Source organism: Aythya ferina (assembly GCF_964211825.1).
Source record: "Aythya ferina genome assembly, chromosome: 10".
Classification (NCBI taxonomy): Eukaryota; Metazoa; Chordata; class Aves; order Anseriformes; family Anatidae; genus Aythya; species Aythya ferina.
Genome location: NC_140306.1, coordinates 16,128,061 through 16,143,637, shown reverse-complemented (window position 1 = coordinate 16,143,637; position 15,577 = coordinate 16,128,061). Strand labels below are relative to the sequence as shown.

Genomic DNA, 15,577 nt, shown 5'->3' with positions numbered 1-15,577 from the left:
TCAGCATCACACGGATTTCCAATCGTCTTTTTAATAACTTCCAGAGGTTTACTGCAGTGACCCTGTCAGAACTGCTTAACTTAGGAACCCACGTGCAGCATTACACACTTGGGTTTTTCACCTTGCACCTGCTTTTGTACCTGAAAGCGCACAATGGTCCTTGTAAAACATTTTCCACTTCAGTGCTGCTTACCCACCCCCATCAACAGAAGACAGTCAACGCATAATTCAGTTTCGATGAAAAGCCTTTATGCCTGAAAGTGCTAGTACAAAATGTGTGCGCAGGTATGACCAAGAAAACCCACCAAGCACGGTTGGGTTTGATGCGCTGACCTGCAAATCCACTGCACATCGCTGCAGCTATTTTAACTCTCCACAAAGGGCCAAACTGCTACCCTGAAAGGACTTCTTCAGAAAAGCTTTTTCATTTCAGATATTTTTATTCACTGCTGGTGCTGTGACAAGCTAGTCGCAGCAGAACACAGAACAGAGTGCAAAACATCTGCCCTGAGCAATCCATCTCTACAGTCCCGGAAAGTGAGACTTCCGAGGAAGAATTTACAGTTGCACTAAAACCCCAGTCATCTGTTTCTGTCTGCAACCTCTCTTTTAAATACTAAATATCTGACTAATAAGTCAGAAGCCCATCAAGTCTGTAAACACAGCCATTTAAAGGTGCAGAAAGCTCCCCACCTGGCAAAGCCCACAGCTGAACTCTGCAGGGAGGTACTTTGTGGTAATTGAGGCTCCTTAACCTATGCTAAAAACAAATGGAAATTTACTTGCAAAGTTTGTCTTTGCTTCAGATACAGCGCTTAACTTTGGTATGCAGAACTTGCAGTGAGTCACAGCTCATGTTCTTGTTTGGGGGAAAAACAAGAAAGCAAAAAACCAAGCCCAAGACTTTAAGCTATCAGGCAGGAACTCACAGCCCTATGGCCGCCACAAGATGACCATCGCCTGTCCATAAACCTACTCACCAACTGCAACAGCCACACAGAACTGTCATGCGTAGTGTTACTTCAGGTACAATTCTGTAGGTTTTCCCTACTCAGCAATCCAGTATTTGTGCAAATGTGTATTCTGATCCACAGACCTCTCTCTGGTTTACATACTGCTCACCATTCCAAAATCCAAACGATGTCCGATTTTGCTGACATCCAGACAACAGCTTGTTTACATTTCCTATTACATCCCTAATAACCAGCACCTTCTGTCAGGGCAAGATTTCTTCATTACATAAAGAGTGTTATTTGAAACTAACAGACTTGTTTAGCTACCCACAATGTTCTTCTGCACCAGAATATGCTAAATTAAGATTTCAAAAGCAGACAAATAATGGGGAGGTGAGTGGAGAGGACATACTTGCACAGGCATGGAAGCCTTCACAGAAAGATGCAGTGACCAACAACAAAGCAAACAAACCACATAATTTCAGATGTAGGCTACCAGAAAAGTGTTTCCCAGCACTACACGTTTCTGATGCTACTTTTACTTTCTGAATTGTATTTGATGTTGATTTAAGCTGTCCGTCGACAGCATCACAATCAGGTAAGAAATAGCAAAATTTTCCAGACACCATATTCTCTACTTTTACAATGTTTTTCTTCGTCTGTGTTTGTCTCTAGATGAAACTACTGATTTTGAAAAAGGCCAAACACACCTTTGTTTCAAATCCATACAACTTCAAAAATTTAATTAATATAAAATGTTTCCCTTACACATGCTGCCAGTAGGACAGACAAAATGTGCCTCCTTCTCAGCTATTCTCATAGCCCTACCCATTTTTTAAAACAAATTGGAAGAACTAATATATCATAAATTCTTGTCTTCCTGGGTTAGCATGACATTTAGATTAAAGAACCTGTTTCACCCATAATTCTGATAGGCATGAGTGAATACAGTCAGTTTGCATAAAACCAAAAGAGTGTTCTTAAAACTTGTCAGAAGAAACAGTCAAAGAAAACAAAGGAAAGTTCAAATTTGGTGATGAAAGAATAAGCCAATCTGCAAAACTGCATTGTTACAAAAGGCTGAACTTCAGGAAGAAAAAAAACACAAAACATCCTCAAACATTATTAACTGAAACTGGCCTTAAGTCAAGATGCAAAATTTAGCTTCAAAGGAGAAAATTTCTAAGTACAAAAGCATATTAACTTAAAGAAATCAGAACAACAGTACTTTTGCTTTCTAAACAATGCACTAATCCAAATATAAATAACTATCTGAAGTACTTTAAGCTTACACAACTTGCAATTAACATATTTACTTCAGTACCCAAGTGGCTTCGTTTCCAAACTTAAGAGACAAGCAACAGAGCCCACCTATTTTATTTTTTAAACCAAAAAGAAAAACATGGACATTCATAAACATGAAATAACATCCCCTTTATCCCACAAATACTGACATACAAATTATCTGCAATCAAAACAATTCTTTCGGTTAAAAGCTTATAGGAAAATGAACTATGCAGTCAATGCTTTTTCCTTCTTACTTGGGTGGTCTCCTGGATGAGAACTTCTTTTGACGTAGGCACCGGGTAAGGTTTTAGGGCAGCCTTTATTGTTGCAAGAATGAAATCTGTATGTTCCTTAATAACAGTATCCAAGTAGTCACCTTCTGGATATGATCTGTAGTACACTGTAATCTCATCTGTAGGAACCAGATTTCGCTGTAGGACATACCAAATAGACCATTAATTGACAGCAAGCCTAAAAGTTGAAGAAAAAACATATTAGATATTTACCAGACATTTGTTAGAAGTTTCCCCAAAAATACTTGAATAAAGCAACTATTTTGTCAGAAGGGAAAGGAAGAGGCATGAAACATGGCGGCACTTTCTTCTAAAGACAATGACCATCTAAAAAGCACGCTTTCCTCAAAATATCTCATTTACAAATTCATTTACTAACTCTCCCCCTTAATGAAATGAAAACTGATACTGAACTCTAACAAAATTCTGTTTCAGTAAGAAAAAAAACTTGCATCCTAATGCCATTCCAGCAATAGTTATTGTAGATCCAGAATTGCATTAGTCGTTTACTTTGATAACAGGAGTGGGAATCAAATAACGACAGTAAATGCATATTAGCATCATGCTAAGTGATAAGCAACACCAAGGATTTTGATATTCATTTAAATAAGTTACAAACTTATGTCATTACAGAAATAAATATGAATCATCCAGTAACTTAAGACTTTTCATGGCCACATTTCTTCCTAATTTTACGAAGATATATACACACACACACACACACACACACACACAATTAAATGTGAAAGGGGAAGGTGACAATTTTAGTATACGTTTGTCATTTTTCATGCATGCTCTTAGTGAAGATTAATACAGTCTCTAGCCCATCGCCACCAAGTTTGCTGAGTAGGAAAACCCCAAATGTAAGGGTTTATTTTAAAAAACTTGCAAGTTCAGAAACTTTTTAAATTGTTTGTCAAGAGTTACATATTAATGTAATATCCTCTCCACATAAATACTTTTTAGACCTGTAATCATCTCCCTGGTGACCCAGCTTTCTGAGCACAAAATGGAGGCACTGAGCACAGCTCTTTTTGGATTATTATCGTAGGTAGAGAGAAGTTACATTGGTTCAAAGTGCTTTAACATAAAGGTCAGACAGCATCACTTATATGTATGATGAGAACAATTAAGAGTGGAATCATTTATGTCAATTGGTGCCAGAAATGCCTCCTGCAATTTGCTAAGACGTGAGTCTGTTTCTTTTAGCAGTCCTAAGCTCAGAAGTCTTGGCTCTCACCAGTCCAGCTGATGTAACACACCAGGACTGAGACTGAACAGATCACAGCACTTGGCAGGAGGGAGGCAGGCCCAAGAGATAGTTAACTGGGACTGAACCACTGCTACGTGGCCAAAGGGAGAAAAACTACAGGGACTCAAAAAAAAAAAAAAAAAAAAAAAAAGTGTATCCACTACTAATGACATAGTAACCTTAGGCATTGGTACGGGTTGCCCAGGGATGTGGTGGAGTCACTATCCCTGGGGGCGTTTAAGGAAAAGGATAGATGTGGTGCTTAGGGACGTGGTTTAGTAGGTGATAGTGGTGGTAGGGGAATGGTTGGACCAGATGATCTTGGAGGTCTTTTCCAACCTTAATGGTTCTGTGATTGCATAGTAAACTCAAGATTCAACTCTAGTTCCTTTAAATACGGAAATTCAAAACAAAAGAATGATTTCAAGCCATTTAAGCCAGAACAAAGTTTGAGATCAGGGGTAAATGATACAGGTCTTCACATTTTAATTAACAACCTCAGTTTCTGCTACATATCGCCCAAGAAGAGCTTAAAAGTAAATTGTCTTATTCCATTGCTTCCTAACCTTTTTGCGAAGCTTCTGAATGCGGTTAATCACTTCCCGGGCAACTCCTTCATCCACCATGGACTGGTCTGGGGTAACATCTAGCAGAACTAAAACCTAAGGATTCATAGAAGAGTTGAACAGGTGACAAACTTGAAACAAGCTAGTATTAACTCACAGTTACATTCTTCCTGTGCTCCTCACAAAAATACCAGGTTGAAGAGAGCACTTTAACATCTCCAAAACTGAGAAGATAGCCTACCACATACCAAGAGCCTAACTGGTAAGAAAAACCACCCCAGCTTCTCACCTCAACAATTCTGTTCCACTTTTAGAGGAATGCTTCCCTTAAAGCAAAGAATAAGAAAAAAACAACAACAACAACAACAAAAAAACAGTAAGATACCTGAGCATCGGAATGTGCCTCAAACTGGGCAGATCCTCCCGCAGTCTGATCAAAGGTATACATGAGACGAAGATCTTCCTCATGAAGTTCATGTCCTTCTACAACAATGGTGCCTGCAGAATAGGCAGATGAAGAATGTTTCTTACAATCAGAATAAAAAAATAAATCAATAAAAAGCTTAAAACAAATTCCAGACTTAAAATAAATGAAATTTATTACAATTGTCATACAGTTAAACCACAATGAAATGCTAGTAGAACACGCTGAGCATTCAGATTCTCATTCAGATTTTTCATACTAACACTTCTGCAGGCAGAACTCAGCTCACACACAGACCTTCTGTATACCCTTTGAATGAAACAGAACTTAAAAATAACCTGCATATTCAAGTAAACGAAAAATTCACATTCAAGCAGTTAACTGAACAGATATAGCTGGAAAATTCACACCCGCTTGTAAATCTGCAGTTGAAGCCATGATTCCAGAATAAAATCTGTCACACAAATACTCAGTTCAAATTTGACTCAGTCTTATGGAAAATATCATTCTTTACTCCATTTTGGACATCCAGTAGAACTTAAACAGGTGAACAGTGTAAGATTAGTATACACAACCACCTCAATTCTACAGTCAAGAAAATTGATTAAAAAAATAATAAAAAACCTCATACACCCTCTTCTCATTAACAAACTCTAATATGGATGATACCTGGGAGGTAAGCTTTATGTTTCCATAAGTCTAGAAAAAGATACTTTTGCATTTGTTTGATTAATATATATAAACCAAGTGCAATTACTTGGATTTTTCTGATAAATCCCAAATCTTTTGTGTTGCTTTTTTTTTTTTTTTTTGACAATTTTGCTATGGTTTAGCGGTTTGTACCACCACGTACCTGTCTCCTGGAATTCCTCCAGCTGCTCGCTCTTCAGCTCTTTGATTGCAGCCATGACAAGTTTAAATGCACCTTTCAGGCGCTTCCCAAGCACCATGTGATCTGGTTCCGCTCTCAGCCGGACTCCGTATTTATCTTTGTTAGTAGATAATGTCACTTGACGGACATTAAGCTCCTGCATAAACACACCAAGAGGAAAAAGGAAGCTAAAGAACAGCCATCTCTGACAACTCTTCAGAAGTCTAGAAAAGCAGGGGCCATGGGACTAGGAAAGTGGTAAGTCCCAAGCTGCAAATTTTTTGAATGGTTGCTTCTGTGAACCAAGTAATCTGCCAACACAGCAACAGCAAATAAACCCAACCAATCCTAAAACTGTTCTTCAACAGAAGATCCTATTCTCATCTTCAGCCTTTAGGAAGACATTTCACCAATATCAACAGATACCAGTCAGCTCTCAACTCAGATCAGATCCATTTTCAACAAGCTTTTTTATTTTACTGTTACAACTGCCTGGAAAGTTAAAACTATTACTTCTGTGTGCAATGGCACTAGAAAATGGTCTGCAAAAATTCAACAAGGAAGATTTTACTAAAATATGCTTTTCAAAATGTCATAGAACTATAATGAAAATCTTTGCTTTAAGTCAAACAACAGTTACTGCTCCATTTTGTCTCTTTCCTTTTGTTTATTCTAGGTCCTTACTGTACAGAAAACCACCTTGCTCAGAAAAACCACTGTCAAGCACAAAGCGTTGTAGCACATGAATACCAAAGATCAGTGAGCAGGGGCAGCCAAAAAAGCTTATATGCATATGTCATCTTCAGAAGGAATCCAAGGACATTATTTTGCCACTACAAAGAACCATGGGCGGGCCCATATTTTGAGTAATGTGCAGTTTTTGTCCCCATGTTTGAATGGGGACATAGTGGTGCTACAGAGAGAGTTTTATGGAATAAAAACTGATTAAGAGGACAGTGTTGCTTCTATATGAGGAGAGACCAAAATGTCTGGAGCTCTTTGGAGAAAAGGATATTTAAGGGGAATAAGATTGAGGTTTAGAAAGTTAAGAAGGAGGTGGAGAAGGAAGGTAAGAACGATCACAGAATCACAGAATTTCTAGGTTGGAAGAGACCTCAAGATCATCAAGTCCAACCTCTGACCTAACGCTAGCAGTCCCCACTAAACCATATCCCTAAGCTCTACATCTAAACGTCTTTTGAAGACTTCCAGGGATGGTGACTCCACCACTTCCCTGGGCAGCCTGTTCCAGTGTCTAACAACCCTTTCGGTAAAGAAGTTCTTCCTAACATCCAACCTAAACCTCCCCTGGCGCAACTTTAGCCCATTCCCCCTCGTCCTGTCATTCCAAATCTCCAACTGATCCCTCGAGTGCAGTGAAAACAGTCAGAGATGGGTGTAAAACAGATCCACAGCAAGGAGTTAACCCTTGGAACCTAATGCCACGGGAGGAGGAAATCAGGAGTGTACCAGCAAATTCAGCAAGCAATTACACTCACAACAGGCAGGCAAGAAGATATTAAAAGGAATAAGCAGGGATCTGTCCTTAAACATCTTTAATACAACAACTCCAAATGGCCAACTCCTGGATGTGTTCCCTGAAAGAAGTAACCAGACACCTGTGCTCTGTAAACAGCCCTCACTACTGCAGGACACACCATACACTGCTAGACGAGCTGTTATTCTAAGCCATTGAGTCACTTCTTACGTTCTTAACTACAACTATTTTCCTCATCATATAAACATACTAAAATCACCATTAAAAATATAATTGCACACCCAGACCATCATACAATATCAAATTCAAAAATACACAGGGAACTCTACACTTCATTCTATCCAAGAAACAAATGCTTCACACACATAACTAATTACACCATGAACTACTGCCTTGGTATACCTCCTGTAAGTGGAAGAACCCCGTATCCCAATGTTATTTTGGATCTTCAAGATAGCTTTACAAGGAGGGGAAAAAATAAACAGGCTAAGAATGAAACAAAGGCAGGACTTGACACCAAAATTCCCTGTTTCACGTGGTCTCACTGTAAAATACCAGGGACAGAACTTGGATAGTCTGACTTGCCAACATGCAGCTCTTCTACAGGTACAAAACTGTGCATATCTGGAGCACATTACACTGCAATTCTGTAGGTTGCCTGTCAGATTGCCCAATACTTGAAGCATTGAATACTTGGAGTTGTGTTTATATCTCCACCAGAAGGTTGTTAGAGTTCACATTGACATGACACAGAATCAGCAAGTGCATCTGGCAAGCAAGCTGCTCCAAGTCTTGTAGGAAGCAGAAGTAAACAGTAGCAGAAAGGACTAGCAAATAGCCAGACATTTAGACTGAGAAGTAACTCTTAAATACAACCTCTGAGCTCAAAGTCTAATTCCCCAGGAAGTCCTACTGGCATGAGGAGCCACGAATACAACTGAATCTAATTTTATTTAATACATCTTTTAGGAAATCTAATGAAAATTACGTATTTCAGAAATTCAGTTTTAATCGAAATGAGCCCACAATTGGTAAATGACAACCGGGGGGTGCGGGGAGTAGCAATCTAAAAAATAGCACAAGTTTAAATATGATTTTGGGCCTCATTAGATAAATTACACACAAGCATCTCCATCAAGACAAATACCCTATGCTAATTTGATTAAGAAACCATTCTTATTTATACATTATTTGTTACAAAACTAAAACAGTTCTTAAAAAAAAAAAAAAAAGCAAATCTGTATCTTGGATTTCTTTATAATTGTCTCATTATACTGCTTTGATTTAAAATAGTGCTTATTATTACCTTCTCAATAAAGCAAAATCATCTATACATGTACCTGCTAACACTCATATACGCAAACTGAAGCAACTGATTCTTCCTCCCAGTTGGAAGAGCTGCATATTCACACGTTCTCAGTGCTGTACAAGGGCCTTCAGTTTGAGCTAATACTTCATGTGCCAGACATGATCAGACTGACCTGCAACCCACCTACCAACACTGTCCAATTCTCAGAATAGAGAAGAAATGCCAGTGCTGTGCTTCAGGCTGGGCTGGGCCTTTTACTTACATGGAAAATAAATATTAGTTATGCAACACTGTGAGAAACCAAATACTGAAGGACCACACACACTGCCACAGTTTACTTGTCAGTTAGCTCAACCCATTCACTGATTCAATCTACTGTTATTTCATTTTGTGAGCTTGGTTCTTTTTGCATGACAACTCCATGCTCTGGACAGTTCTAATATTAAGTTCCATTTATTTAAATCATTTTGTATGTTTTGATGATGAGAGTAAGACTACAGATCAAAGAATACAGTTATTATTTTTAAAAAGTGATCAGCATTTTTCAGAGAACTGACAACTGTATTTTTCAATGTCTTTAGTTGGCAACTGCATGAGATGAAATGGTGCAAATTTTCTTAGATATTACCTCTGGCACTAGAAACACACCTCTGGCAGTAACCAAAGGTTCTGAAGTTGTGAATATGGAAGGAGGTTGATGAATAAAACTGCGAATAATACTGCAAAGTAATCACACAGAATCACAGAATTTCTAGGTTGGAAGAGACCTCAAGGTCATCGAGTCCAACCTCTGACCTAACGCTAGCAGTTCCCACTAAACCATATCCCTAAGCTCTACATCTAAATGTCTTTTAAAGACTTCCAGGGATGGTGACTCCACCACTTCCCTGGGCAGCCTGTTCCAACGTCTAACAAAATACTACCCACTTGCCCATATTCATTGATCTCTACAGCTGTGAGCTGTTCTGGTAAACAACTAAATTGATTGCAATGCAGTACAAAAAACACATATGCTTTTGCATCAGCCTGATGAATTTTAAGATAGAAAATACTTTGTGCTATTTTTTATTATGCATTCGTACTTCCATAAAGGTATTTACATTTGTTGAAATTCATCTCCCTAAAACATATGTTAACTTTGTTTGAAATAGCAAATTAAGTGAAACCTACTTTTGCATATTCATCCAGTTCTGCAATAATTTATCAAGTTGTGAGGTTCTTGTCACCTTTTACCAGCTGTACAAGTCGACAGCAAATTTTTCCACCCACCTTTTTGAAGTACTTTGAGTAAGCAAACTTCATCTCCTTTAAAACTGGATTCTGTACAACAATTAATTCCAGTTTTCTGATGAAGAAAATGTGGTAGACACTAACATAAACTTCAAAAACTGTGTTATTGGTACTGAAATAGTTAAGAATAATAGTAATTCTGAAGTGGCATCACTAAGGCCAAGTCTAAGAGAAACAGTCAATACGCTAAAATGACAGAAAAACATGACCAATCCTACTTGCAAATCAATTAAGTTTATTTTTTTAATCAAAGTTCCTTCAGTGCACAATTCTTAAGAATTTAAGTCCCATGGAAATTAAAAATGTACCAGTATATAACATGGATCTGAAAAATATCTTGTACAACAAGCCATGACTCCCTTAGCCAGTGCTCTTAAGTTACCCCCAAATAATTTTTGGAAGCCTGGTGTAGATGCATACTTAGGCTGATACATGACTGGAAGTTTAGAAGGTCCTTTCCCCTGCTTCAGTCATCTATTGAATTCTCTGTCATCAGCTGGCACAGCTGCTGTCACCAAGACAAGCATGATGACTTTATCTTGCTCATGTTGATGCACGTTTTTGTTTTCCTTGTTACAAAGTACTTCATCTTGACAATGACAATTCAAACCAAAAAAAGTTGCATCAGACTGGGATGCAGCATGGGACAATTTTCTGTTACAAAGCTCTCTGTAGACAGCCACATTAAAAGGAAGAACCCTTGACCTACCAAGGACAGGGATACAATAGAGATCATGCATTTTCTGGATGAGGAAAGAAATCCTTGTAATACACTACTGCCAGACTTACTACACTCAAAAAAGAACTTTTAACTCACATCTTCCAAGACCTGTTTCCCTACTTATGTTACATAACCCTATGGAAAGAAAAAAACATCATTAAGTGTTAAACATCATAACTTTATGCTTCACATGCTACCAGCATGCATTAGTACAGCCACTGGAATTGACTCTGTCACGATCACATTCCGATTGATCTGGAAAGTGACAGATTTAGACAAATTTAAAATGACAAGAAGGTCAAAGACCAATAAGCCATTACAGTAAAAAAAAACAAAAAAACAAAAACAAAAAAAAAAAAACAAAGACAGACTGCCAAACCTGCCACTCCTATATTTTACCAGCAGTTCTGAGACTTTAAGTTGATACCCCATGGAAGGAATTTCCTGAAGACAGAAATACGACAGTAAGTTCCTCAACAGTCAAATTCAAAGCTTCAGTATTGTGGATGGAGATGAAGGGAAGGAACCAGTCTGAACTGTAAAGTATTTCCCACCCAGTTACTGCCCATTCACCCATCCAAAGGAGTCACACACTAATCTGACAGCAGCTGGGAAGTATACTGGAGATAAAACAGAACAAAGAATTCAGTTGCAACAGTAATCTGTTTTCAGTATATCTGCCACAAGCACTTAAAACTGAGGAAAAGAACAAACTGAGGAGGATAATGAAAAATACACCCCGTGGCTCACCTATCCACATATGAAGCTATCGAGAGGAAAGAGAAGAAGTCACATAAGCTGTGCAGATGTACAACTAAACTACTGTTCAAAATTGTTTTCTTTTCTTTTTTCCTCGTGTAAGTAGAGATTATTTCAAACAATTAAGATTTGAGAAGGCAGGACCTAAGAAGGCTATAGCTTACAGTTCACAGGTATTCAGAAATGGTATTAGAACTTCTATGTGAAATCTCTTTTAATAGTTAAACATGTCAATAAAAGATGGTAGTGGGGAGATGTTAGTTTTGGTGTTACATTATACTTGGTCTCTTTAACGACACTCTTGTAATTACGCTACTATCCCTCCCTCAAAAAAGGCTGTTAAAGGAGGTTTTAAATAGGGAAGATCGTCTGAAGCGGTTTCATCAAGGTGGTTTGGTTTCCAAGGCCCCTGGACAAAGCTGGCATGCATTCTATGTACATTCACTTAATTAAGGAACAAACAAATACAATGGGACTGTGTAAGGAAATGAATCAAGTGAAAAATCCAAAAAGATTTTCAGTACAGAAATTAGCCATGAAACAACCCCAAGTTTATTCTCTAGTGCAAAGCATGTTTTCTGCCCAATATCAACACACAGTAAGCACTATTAGAATTCTGCTTTATTAGCCAAGAGCTGCTATTTGAAATGCAATTCCTTCCTCCCAACGACACATCCAGTTACAACAAAGTAGTCATGACATATGTCCCCAGGCAACACAGTCAAAGATTTGGGTGACAAGCAATCATCTATCCCAATGAAAGATTACTACAGAAAGAGGAAATTAAGACTGCTCATTTGGAACAGTATTGCTTAACAAGTCTTTCTTCTTCCCTCACTGCCTTCCAGACTGGTTCTGGAAGGCCTCCAGTCTTACACTGGAGAAACTTACCTATTTTACTCTTGCTCAGTGAAGCAATTAGAAATCCCTTAGGCTGCTAGATCTGAAAAACTGCACATAGCATAGCTCATGATATCAAATGCATTATCATGATAAATTTAATTATTAAGAACCGAGGGTTTGCAAGTTGTTTACAAGACACCAACAACTAGAAAAACATTTCAATGTATACTTGGCATAGTAGCTTTTTTTTTTTTTTTTAATAAATAAAAGCACCATGGTTCATCTAAATTCATTATCGCAGCTGAGAAGCTGTTTCTTATCACTATTCCCTCTTACTGTTTGATTACTTTTGTACATCACTGATGTGAAAGTGCATATAAAGTCTATGTGTAATGAAATTTAATTGAACATAAAGCTTAAAAAAGCATATTCTACAAACAATCTGGTAAGCAATCAAAATGTAATAGGCTTTGTGCCTTCAAAACAACTACTGAAATGCAGCATTGAAGTTTAAAAGATTTATTTATAGCATTAACATATAAATAAATGAAGTTTATTTATAAAAAAACTTTTTCATTTCACTTCTTAAAATACTATGAATTTTTACATGACTGACTAAAAGCAGAAAGTCCAGCCAACTTCAGAAAGTTAAGCTCAAAAAAACAAGAAGGTTTATTTTATTTTTGAATGACAAGGCTTTTATCCAAATAAAGATTTAGAAGTAGGGCAGAGTCTGCATTGCTCTAATGGAAACATATTAGAAGAGTATTTCATTGGCATACAGGGGTAGATAAGTGTATGAAATTGTATGGACTAAGACCTTATTTATTTGACCTTTTATTTGTTAAGCAACATCTTAACTGGGCTCTTATTCTCTCTTACATGGAACTCCTCTCTGTCAAACCCTCCACTTATCATCAAACTGTTTTTAATGCCTTTTAATTGAAAGTGAACACAAAATTTCTAACTCAACTCTTTGACAACATGTAGTTGAATCTTACCTTATTCTTAATCAGAAAATGTTTTTCCCTTCACTGAAGGAGGAAAAACAGGACTTCCTTAAAGAGGCCATTGGAAATACTATGTGGTGGTCATTCTGAGAGGAAGCATTTTTTAGTACTACAACTGCCTGCTTAAGGATCACCCATTCACCTTCATTTCTGCACATATCATATTTCCTTTCATTACAACTCTTTTAAGTGAATTTTACCTAGTGAGTTATTACCATAGAAAACAGGGGTGGTTAGGATTTTTATTTTTTTTGAGGTAACTGAGTAACATACACAGTCCACTTAAGTGTCACACTCACGTTCTTACCTCAAGAATGTATTTCTCCAGAGAGCTGATGTTTTCCAGTGCCTCTGGATCCCGATGGATAACAACTACTTCTTTCAGAGGATACTAGGGAGAAGAAAACAAACTTTTGTCTTTCCAAGTAAAAATAAAGAATGTCCAAAATTATGTAGTTATTTGAACTGTTTCACTACTGATTTCTAATTGCTATTCCAAACTTTATTATGCCATTTTCCACAGCTTATCCTGAAGTTGCAAAGCCAGTGCATATTCACAAGGTATTAATAAGAGTTAGTAAGACTTCTAACCTTTACTGGAATGGTTTTTCTGTCTCTGATTACTCGTCCAAGCTCAATAACAGACTGCAAACAAGAAACTGCACTTTCAATTTTTTTGTCGATCAGATCCTCCCTAGGTCAAAAAAAAATAGGAAACATTAAATTGATTCATCATTTCTGTATTGGTTTAGAAGATTTAAAACATTTGACCCATTTCTCTGAAATTTCCTAGAAGAGACTCAATTATGCCCTGTTTGGGGCAATTTCAAAAATGAACAAACATGTTTTTCTTCTCTCTTTGTGGAGAAGACGACGGAAAAATCTTACTGTAAGACAAAAACAGCTATTTTAAAATAATCTTTTATTAGCAGCTCTCACAAGATGGCGATGATGGATTGAGTCATACTACCTGTTTTATTAATATCCAGTAAAAAGCAAAATTTACATTCCTAATATCACAAGATGATGCAAAAAGGTTTTATAAATAGAATACTTACAATGACAATGAAATACCTATAATGAAACCAACTTGCTGGATCTCAATGATCTTTTCAGGAATTCTACATACTATAGCTTGATGTTTTAGACAGTCCTGTCATCTCTTCTGGCTTCATCATTTTTTCTGGCTTCATCATTTTAACACCCTTCCATTTTGAGGCAGCTTCCCCCCCTCCTGTGTTTTTTTCCTTCAGTAAGCTGACATTCACTTCTTGTTTCAAACATACTAACATCCAAAAGTTCTGAGAACGTGTTTTTCTTGATTTCTTGAGAAGCTGCATAACTTGAGCAGCTCTTTTAAAACTGCACTAACGTCATATCAAGATCAGAGGTACTGGCTCAAAACACAATTTTAAATAAAGCAACGTTGGTAGCTATAATGTAAGTAGTAAAAGTATTGGGATTAAAACCATGCATTTGGTAAGAACTAACCAAAAAAAAAAAAAAAAAAAACCTGGTAAAGCAAGAACATGTGTCCACAACTATTGCACCAGGGCTTCAATTAAAACATTACTTCATATTTTAAAGCTTCTGTTCTTCCAAAAGCTAGTAGCCATGATGGTCCTCAAAAAATATCTTGGAAATATATAAGTTGCATGATGTAATGTTTTTGAACCCAGAAAGGTTCAAATATTAGAATGTAGAAATATTTCACCATTGCTTGCTGTTACCTAACAACACTGTGGAGCCATAAAACAAGAATGGATTTCATGGATTGCATGTACATCCACAAAATCTAATACAAACAATCTGTTCAGACACCAAGCAACCAAACAATACCTCAGGTATTCATTCAAGTTCAGCTGTGAAAGTGGCCAAGTCCACAGCCATCATATCGTCAGAGATTAAAGTAGTATTTTCTAAGACTGCACCAAAAAAGTTTTCATGTCTCTCTTTTTTGGCTGACAGTATTTTCCTTATGCAGTCATCAGAAAAGTATTCCAAGAAAAAACACAATGACATCCTTAGCAACTCAAGGTGAAACTCTAAAACCTCAACAATAATTTAGTTTTGAAAACATCTTCTTATCTGACAAAGAGAATAATTGATACATAGGAGCTCCAGTAAATTAGACAAACTTCTTGCAGACAAAAACCCAAACAAATACAAGAAAAAGGGAAACTGTGCAGCCACTGAAATACATCATGTTTGCACAATGCAGCATGAAGTCAGTCAGCACTAACAGGAACAAAAGTAGTGACTAAGCCACTTTTAAACAGCCATGCTAAGTGCGTGCCTGAACTGAGCTCCTACAAATAAAATCCATTAGTCCATACTCCAGGAACATAAAAACATTTGTGGTAACTCTGAAGTCTCACATTCTTTGATTACCTATTCTTTGCAGCACTTTCCCAGAAAACAGAAAACCAGCACCATCATCATTAGCTGTATCTGAAACTCCTTTTTGCAACAGCTCACTACTAAAGCAAGCAGAAAGAACA

General features: G+C 37.2%; 1 protein-coding gene across 3 annotated transcripts in view; it reads right to left on the bottom strand.

The window, feature by feature from the left end:
* Nucleotides 1–15,577, bottom strand: part of IARS1 (isoleucyl-tRNA synthetase 1) — a 101,887-nt gene that overhangs the window by 14,679 nt on the left and 71,631 nt on the right. For 2 of the 3 annotated variants that reach the window (XM_084531472.1, XM_084531473.1), the window contains exons 25-30: nucleotides 13,668–13,770; nucleotides 13,384–13,467; nucleotides 5,629–5,803; nucleotides 4,737–4,849; nucleotides 4,352–4,447; nucleotides 2,495–2,671 (exon numbers count right to left, since the gene is read on the bottom strand). In XM_084531472.1, the coding sequence (XP_084387598.1) occupies nucleotides 2,495–2,671; nucleotides 4,352–4,447; nucleotides 4,737–4,849; nucleotides 5,629–5,803; nucleotides 13,384–13,467; nucleotides 13,668–13,770 (748 nt within the window). Of the gene's footprint in view, nucleotides 1–2,494; nucleotides 2,712–4,351; nucleotides 4,448–4,736; nucleotides 4,850–5,628; nucleotides 5,804–13,383; nucleotides 13,468–13,667; nucleotides 13,771–15,577 lie in introns of those variants that run through there. The other variant, XM_084531474.1, reaches the window with a different exon arrangement.